Consider the following 9,211-nt stretch of genomic DNA (forward strand, 5'->3'; position numbering starts at 1 on the left):
GTGCTTAAAGTGTTGGTGCTGTAATCATATTACAGTCAACACTCGTTTTAAAAATTTGCACTTTAGAAACAATGCCCCGATTCATCAATTGCGTTACAGCAAATTTACATTAATAAAACGTGCATTATAGCAAAACAACCTGTACACATATTGAATTGATAATGGAAAGGCTTTACCAATTTGAGTCACAGGTATCTAAGCAGATTGCAATGGAGGCCAAGGTGGAATGGGAGTGCAATGGAAGGGAAAATAAATTCATTCAATTAGTGCAAATTCCCTCCAGTTAGTTCCGCAAAAGTCTGGGTTTGACTCTCCTAGAGATGAAATGGCAAGTGATTAACCAATCACTTGAACAAGCTCAGGGAAATAATTAAGTGGTATACACTTTCAGTTTACTTGGGATACTATTAAAAGGTACCAAAGTGAAGTGACTGGATGCAGTCATTGCTACAGCCAATTAGGTAAAAGTAGGCTAAGGCTCTTTAAGTCACTTACAGCACTGTTCCTCATCACTATCATCTCCACAGTCATCTTCACGATCACATCTGTATGAAATCGGAATGCACATCCCTGATGACCGACATTTAAACTGAGAGTCAGGATCACAAGCAGCCGTTGCTATGAAGAAAGAAGAGGGGAAAACACTCATGCTTACTAAAAATGCATTCTGTAAGTAATAAACTACAAAATAGCACATCCTGTATCAGTAAGCAGACAAAATCCAGCAAGATAACCAAATGTAATAGTTAAAAATAAACTTGCTTGACAACAGGAGTCATGTTCAAAGTAAAGATTAATCCTAAATGAGAGGAAGGATAACCTTAAAAATTAAACAGATGAGATATTTCAATAAATCCCACATCTAACAAACATCACAGTGAAGTCTTATGAAATGTGGTATTGTAGCATTATCCCACAGAGATAACTGCACAACACTTGGCATGGTCATGAAATTCAAACAGTACTTACGGCAATTTCTTTCATCACTATAGTCACCACAGTCATTATCGTTATCACATTTCCAAATGCTGCTGATACATTTTCCATTGGAGCACCTGTACTGGTTAGGCAGACAAGTATGTTCTGTAATAAAATAAACACATGTTTAAGAAACAGTTGAACAGTTGTAGGTTGAAGCAGAAGTTCTAATGTTCTCAGGAAGGCAGAGGGAATATAGATATCAGGTAATTTCAAGCTGCTAACAAGACTGGTGATAGCATTGAATAATAAACAATTCTCTCTGCAAAACACTCTTGCTGTTCAACTATGTTGGAGTGAGTAGGAGGAGGAATGGGAATGGCAGCATGGAACAAACAAGGGTAGTGCATGCAAGGGAAGGAAGAAACAGCCAGCCAGCGAGTAAGAAAAGATATTCCATCAGTCCAGTTTGCTGCATCGTCCACATCTTTACACCTTCAAGATGATGAATCATTTTAAAAAAAAAATAGGTTCCTTCTTCTCAACAAACATTAGTTATCTCACTATCTACAGTACAACTGCAGTAGTAGAAACAGAAATTGCTATAAAGGCTCAGCAGGTCTGACAGCATCTGTGGAGAGAAATCAGAGTCAATGTTTTGGGTTGAGTTCCTGAGAAGGGTGACTCAACCCAAAACATTAACTCTGATTTCTCTCCACAGATGCTGCCAGACCTGCTGAGCTTTTCCAGCAATTTCTGATTTTGTTTCCGATTTACAGCATCCGCAGTTGTTTTGGCTTTTTACAACTTTAATAATGGCAGCAAGCAGCTTTACCTTAAACTAACATTGCAACTGTGCAGTAAAGGTGAGCTTGGAGTTTAATATATTGTAACTTCTCTGGTCTGAAACTCTTGCTCAGAAATTGTTTGAGTAGATCTTAACTGACCTAGGATTATTTTAATATAGTAGTATGGGAGCAGCAATGTGAAGTTACATGTTTGGACAACTAGATTAGATTCCCTACAGTGTGGAAACAGGCCCTTCAGCCCAACAAGTCCACACTGACCCTCTGAAGAGTAACCCACCCAGACCCATTCCCCTCTGACTAATGCACCTAAAACTATGGGCAATTTAGCATGGCCAATTCACCTGACCTGCACATCTTTGGACTGTGGGAGGAAACCGGAGCACCCGGAGGAAACCCACGCAGACACAGGGAGATGTGCAGACTCCACAGTCACCCGAGGCTGGAACTGAACCTGGGACCCTGGTGCTGTGAGGCAGCAGTGCTAACCATTGAGCCTCAAAAACAAGTTTTATTTGCAAAAATATAATAAAGCAGTACTTCACTTTCAGGTAAGTAAACATTTATAATTTCCCAATTCATACACCTGTGGTTAGGTATTTGAACATCATTGTACAATTCAGAAAATTAAGACAAAGTGAGGACTGCAGATCCTGGACATCAGAGTCAAAAGGTGTGGTGCTGGAAAAGCACAGCCGGTCAGGCAGCATCTAAGGAGCAGGAGAATCAACATTTCCTGATGAAGAGCTTATGCTCGAAACATCAACTCTCCTGCTCCTCGGATGCTGCCTGACCAGCTGAGCTTTTCCAGCTCCACACTTTTCAATTCAGAAAATTTCAAGTTTCAGAAATTACTTCGTCTCACACATTCCAGACTAGAGATGCTTCAGTGTAATAGGATTCTATACTTTAAAGATGCACTTGTGTGTTCGTATCTGCATTGCTGTTCTGTGACTTCCAATTGGCACAGAAGCAAAAATGACAGGATAAAGGAAAATAGATTCTTTAGCCAGGTCACTTCACAGTACTTTGTACTGACATAACTTAAAGACTAGCTCCGCTGCCATCTTTAAATCAGGCTTTCTAATGACTTATCAAACATTAAACAAAAACCACCTGAACTATGACCTCAGTGAGTTAAAATCTGTCCACATGCCTCTCCCTCCACAATCACAGTGCAAATTAGAGCTTAACAACATATGCAAGACATTGCCTGCTCCTAACTGATACTGTAACTACTGATCTGAGATTGCTAATTAAAGTATAACTAAATCCTCACATTTGTTGCTTCTTGGTGATAGTGACAGAATAATTCAAAAAGTATATTTTTAAGAATTCTTGTAAGGGATGTTGGTGTCACTGATAACGCAGCTTTTGTTTCCCATCCCTAAATATCCTTGAACTGATTGATTCGCTAGACCATTTCAGAAGGCAATTAAGAGTCAATGACATTGCTGTGGGTTTGGAGTCACATGGACGTCAGGTCAGGTAAAGACAGCAGATTTCCTTCCATAAAAAAGGATATTAGTGAAACAGAGCAGTTTTAACAACAATTGATAGTGGTCACGTGTTCACCATTAGGCTAGCTTTTAATTCCAGATTTTTTAAAAATTGAATTCAAATCTCACCATCTGCCACACTAGGATTTGAACTTTGGACCCCTGATCATTAGCCTGGGTCTCTGGATTGCTAGTCCCGTGACATTATCCTATACCACTACCTCCCCTAAATGTTACACAAGTGTCAAATTTTTATCCATTGTCTGCATGTGAACAGTGAAAGTAAATAGATGAGTGACATAATTAAGCCGTTTGTTCAAATACATCATCCATTGAAATTCAATCCAAATCTTCATAAGAGCAGAAAATGCTGGAAACACCAACTAAGGTCAGGCAGGAATAAAACAAAACTTCTAAAGAAATTCAGTAGGTCTGGTACTGTCAGTGGAATGAGAAATATAGAGTTAACATTGAGTCTAATGTGAATCCAATTATAAGTCTTCTTTTGAACTGAAAACAAACAGTCCATGTGGTCTAGTAGTCAAGAAACATTGTCAGATTGCTAACCACACAATAAGTTCTCACCTTGTTTCACACAGATGTTATTTGTTAGTAAGTAGCCACGCGGGCACTCACAATGAATGTCTCCAGATGGCAAAACTGTACTCTTCACTCCCTCAGGGCAAACACATCTCTTACCAAAGGGTTTGGGAAGACAAAGCAAGCTGCAGGTCTTCTCCAGACATGCATTCTCCCCTTTAAAATAAATACAAGTGGTTAGTAAAAACCGCATAGCACTTTTATGAACTATTAATGATGGGTGCCAATTTAATATTCATCAATCTTTTCTCTCCTTGTGCACACGTAATTTGTTTATTTCAATATACATTCCTTCTCTGTAGTAACATTCAGGTATGCCAGACAATTTAGCAGCAGCAAAAATAAAAGCAAAGACAATGAAATGAGTCGCTAATAACGATTAGTTAAAAATTCCAAAGTGTCATGGTGACCATGTCTAGCACAGCCATCCACTGTTTTCCGGAAGCCAGCCTTATAAACTATCCTTATATTCTTCCTTTCTACACCTCCAGTCTTGTCTTTCATCTCACACCTTACCCCTACTTAGTGACCTGGGAGATCTTAGAGCAGAGTATTTATTTGCCTGGAGATTACGCCAATGCAACAGACAGTCAGGTGCTTCACTTGGCATAATATTTCAGTTTATTAGAAACAAGCATGTAACTTTTTTGGCTAATCCACTATTCACCTCAAAAAAAAACCATGTCATTTCAGTCCATGGACATTAAATGATCCACTGATAATTTGCTCAGCTTATGATTTCTTCCAGCCAGCTAATTTTTGTATTGACAAAAAATTCTTGGCCTAAATTCAGATTCTACTGGAAAGCAACAATATACATAACAATCCAATTGTACAGACCAGAAACAATGCAACGGCTGCTACCTGTTGTCTTGTCTTTGTAGAAAACCTTCATATCCATGACTCCAGTTAAACCAGTAACCAGGGGTTCCACATCTGAGCCATCATGCTTATTTGCTCTAAAGATGCTCATTTCTGACCAATCATCCCAGTAGATCTGATTCTGAAAACAGAAAAATTATTTTCTTAGTCTCACATTAGCAGGAGCATGCCATTCATTCTTAACAGAAGAACATGCATTTATTTGAGCATGGTTTCAGTCTCAGAACATCACAAAGTACACTTTATATTTGTGAATCATTTCTGAATTACTGATAGACATTGTGGAATAGGGGATTGAAATGTGTAAAACAGGGTTATGTAAACAGTAAAATGGAATGAATATGTGTAGACATTGGTTGAACAAGGAAGGGCGGCACAGTGGCTCAGTGGTTAGCACTGCTGCCTCACAGCACAAGGGACCCGGGCTCATTTCCAGCCTTGGGCGACTGTCTGTGTGGAGTTTGCACTTTCTCCCCATGTCTGCATGCGTTTTCTCTAGGTGCTCCGGTTTCCTCCCACAATCCAAAGATGTGCATGTCAGGTGAATTAGCCATGCTAAATTGCCCAGTATGGTATCTTCTACCATAGTGTTAGGTACATTAGTCAGGAGTAAATGTAGGGGAATGGGTCTGGTTGGGTTACTCTTCGGAGGGTCGGTGTGGACTTGTTGGGCTGACGGGCCTGTTTTCACACTGTAGGGAATCTAATCTATTTGGCACACTGGGAGTACTCTGTCCTACTGATTGGAACCCAGTCCAATCAATCGCTCCAATCAGTGAATCAAAATCCTGAAACTCCTCTAAAAGTACATTAAAGTAACAACACAACAGGGAAAGCAGCAGTTCAGTGATGCTTCATCACTGCCTCCTAAAGGGCAATAAATACTGGTCTCACCAGTGACATCCATATCCCATGAGTGAGTGAAACAAGATGCCAGCTCCTGCAATGCAAAATTCCATCAGCAATGCGCCTATATATCAGGTGAGTTTATTTACTTAAAAGTAATGCACGAGGGAATCTCAAAAAACTGTTCTGAAAATTCTGATACTTATGAAGCTAAACCTGCGCAGATCTCAAGAATAGAAATTGGGGCAAACCAGGAGCTAATTAGGCAAATATAAAATTAATATTTACCACACCTAACCATTTAAATTTTTAAAATGAAATTCAAAGCTTTCATTGCTGTTCTATAATTACTGATGTATCAGGCTTAAACAATTAATGGCAGTTGGACAGCAAATGCTTAGATGTTTCATTTCTGTAAAACAGTCTTCATCAAAATAGATTTACTTGTCTGTGACAACTAACGGAAGTTAAAAAGACTGCTAAACAGAATTACAAAGGACTAACTCTACTTGTATTGCTTTTCGTCTTGCGTTCAGATAGACACAAGAAAGCCAAATTTTAAAGGGAGTAACAATGCATTAGGAAAGTTCACTGATTGTTGTTTGTCATGAAGAACGCATCAAGGAGCTGTTGTCCCAAGCTTTTATTTAAATTTTGAAAAATAGAACAATGCCTGAACATCCTTTCTGCTGCAGAGGATAGGTCCCTGCATATGAATACCGGTACCTTCCGGCAAAAGCAACATGTTTCTCAAAAGATGCAATTCCATGATTTGATATCATATTTTGAATAACCGAGAGTGCGTTAGTAAGTATGCTAAATCAAGATCAGGCTTATATACATTCAAAATACTTTTTATTGGGCCTAAAATTTATAAAAAATACAAACTTTGTCAATCTGGTTTGCAAGTGACAATGATAGGCCCAGAATCGTAAATCACATACCTTAAAAACACTAATAGCATATGGATGGGGAAGGTTTTGTATCACGACAGATCTCTGATGACCATTGAAATCTGCTCGTTCAATTCGGTCAACATAGGCTTCAGTCCAGTAGATCCAGGTGCCATCCACTGTAATGCCATTAGGCCATTTAATGCCAGTCGTGATGATTCGAGTGACATTAGATGCATCCATGCCACTTCTGTAAATGCCTGGTGCACTATCACCCCAATCTGTCCAAAACATCAGGCTATGGAGGAAGTATCAGAACAGATAAAATTATTTGCCTCACAATATATTACAAAACTAAACCGAGCTGCACTAACATTTTCTATAGCTAAGAACAAATGTCGTTTAGCAACAACAAAGGAAAGCTACTTGCAACGCAGCTTTAAAAAAAGGAAAAACAATGATTGTCCCCTTCCATTGTCTTTGTTCATAATGACTTGGCAGCATTGTGTACTTTTAGTTTTCTATGACATTCAAATTTCAGTAAATATGCAAAATGAGAGGACTTTTAACCTAGATTACTTACTGGAGTAACCACAAGTCTACACACTTCCAATGAAAACAGATGGGACTCTGTGGATCAAATGGACAGATCAGCAACACTTCCACCATACAACATCCTCTAAATCAAGTCATCAAATAACAGCAGGGGGAGACACAATCCCTTGCAGACAGGGAAGTAAATCTGGGGTTCGAGTCTGTCTAAAGTCTAAAGCAGCAGTAATGCAGTTTCCCTGGGATCACTGCCAGTCTCTCACATGAAGCACAGAAACCATGGGCGCCAGAGGACAAGTCAGGTCCACATGTTTTTAGCTTCTGCTAACTGCAACAAAGTCTCCAGTTATTTACAAGATGGTGAGCCAGATCACATTACCATTTAATCAAATATGTTTTCCTCATCTGCACTGGCTGTGATTTATGGCAATAGCAGAAAGGAAGGTTAAAATGACAGAGGTGCAGTGCAGGTTAGCTTTATATTTCAGCATCTGAAACCCTAATCAAAAAAGATTCTAATGAAATTTAAAAATGCTCTCCTGCAGTGCGCTCATTAGACTCATGTTAAGCAGTGAGTTGAGACCTGGAAGGAGACCCCTGCCTGTTTCCTGAGCCTAGAGGTAAAGCAACACAACTTAAGGGAGGAAGAAATTATTCACATGAGGCGATCCTAACTGAATAATAGGTCTTACTGAAACAATATCCAGTTTCATTCTGCTACAGGATCGCTCTGTCATAACATCACTTTGCATGGTTTGGTGTCAAATTTTGTTTGGTAAATCACTTCAATAAAATGCCATGGGTTATCTGACTGCATCAAAGATGGTATTTAAATGCAAATTGCTCAAGCAAGAATCTTCCTTTTTTGCCAAGTCTAAAGCAAAGCGCAGGGCTCAGAAAAATGGTATGCAAATGAGCTTTATTGTATATTGAAACAAGGTCATTCAATAATAATTAAGCTGAACTTCATGGGAATGCCACTTACAGATGTTACAAGGAAGATGCTGGCACAGGAACCCTATCTGGCAGTGTCAAGCAACTGATGAACCTGTCCTCCAACCAGAAGGTTAGTGTATTTAGCTAGGTTTCTGGTGTTTAGTGGAAGAATGGTTACTGGAGTCACCAGGCTGAACAGCCACTGCTCCCGAAACATTGGCCTCAGCAGTACCATTGGTGCACGCGCAATAAGTGTGATGTTATTACTTAGGGAATGTAGCAATGCTGGTCATGCAAGCATGGATCCAATTTTGCCAATGGACGCTTGCTGCTGTAATTAATATCACTGGGACCATCTATGCATGTGACCAATTTACTGGCCTACTTTGTAATTATTATGGAATGATAAGCACAAATGCAAAGATAGAAGAGTGACCATTTATTTCAATGCAAAATTAGTGTATCAAGGTTATTTTGAAAGTTTCTGTACATCCGACTGGGAACAAAAAATGGGTCAATGAGCTGGAAATTCTACATGAGAAAGCCACAGCAATAGATGGAGGACGGGAAAAATTTCTGGCTGTAAGAGCTACTCCCTTTTTTTGAGGTATTTTAGGTGTTGGAGGTGATTTCCTCGAATTCCACGAGCAGCAATTACCGTCTTATATGCTGTGCATTGTTTTGGAACTTTGGGGAAAAAAAAGTCAAAACAACAGCAGTTTAAAAGGGAGAAGAGCAGACAAATGAAGCACATGGTGAGGACAGTGCAGGAGAGAGTGAGAGAGAGAGAGAGAGAGAGAGAGAGAGAGAGAGAAAAAATCTGCACAGTTACCGCCTTTGCTGTTTGAATTTGTGCATTGCTGGACATCGGAGTGCAGCTGGGAAAATTAACAAACAGTGAAAGTCACAACTAATCTTGGAGGAACTGTTGGGCGAAGTTCACAGCACAGAGTCAGATAAGTTAATTGTTGTTTTAAGTCTGTCCAATAGAGAGGCTGCAGTAGTGGGTACAGTGGATTCTTTCTTGATTAAACTTAAAATATAAGCCATAGCTATTAATTTAACCTGGGGCAGTGTTTGTAGAGGAATAAGACAGTGTCATTTTCTGGGTCTGTAGATTGTGAAGGAACAAAAATGGCCTTTGCAGTGATATGTACTTCTTGTCAGATGTGATGATTCGGAGATGCCAGTGTTGGACTAGGGTGTACAAAGTTAAAAATCACACAACACCAGGTTATAGTCCAACAGGTTTAATTGGAAGCACACTAGCTTTCGGAGC

General features: G+C 39.4%; 1 protein-coding gene across 2 annotated transcripts in view; it reads right to left on the reverse strand.

Moving 5' to 3' along the window:
* sorl1 (sortilin-related receptor, L(DLR class) A repeats containing) overlaps nucleotides 1-9,211 on the reverse strand; it is a 189,525-nt gene that overhangs the window by 50,995 nt on the left and 129,319 nt on the right. For both annotated transcript variants that reach the window (XM_043676455.1, XM_043676454.1), the window contains exons 20-24: nucleotides 6,496-6,742; nucleotides 4,688-4,826; nucleotides 3,809-3,979; nucleotides 970-1,083; nucleotides 496-618 (exon numbers count right to left, since the gene is read on the reverse strand). In XM_043676455.1, coding sequence (XP_043532390.1) covers nucleotides 496-618; nucleotides 970-1,083; nucleotides 3,809-3,979; nucleotides 4,688-4,826; nucleotides 6,496-6,742 — 794 coding nt within the window. The remainder of the gene's footprint in view (nucleotides 1-495; nucleotides 619-969; nucleotides 1,084-3,808; nucleotides 3,980-4,687; nucleotides 4,827-6,495; nucleotides 6,743-9,211) is intronic.

This window comes from Chiloscyllium plagiosum, chromosome 35, assembly GCF_004010195.1.
Source record: "Chiloscyllium plagiosum isolate BGI_BamShark_2017 chromosome 35, ASM401019v2, whole genome shotgun sequence".
Taxonomy (NCBI): domain Eukaryota; kingdom Metazoa; phylum Chordata; class Chondrichthyes; order Orectolobiformes; family Hemiscylliidae; genus Chiloscyllium; species Chiloscyllium plagiosum.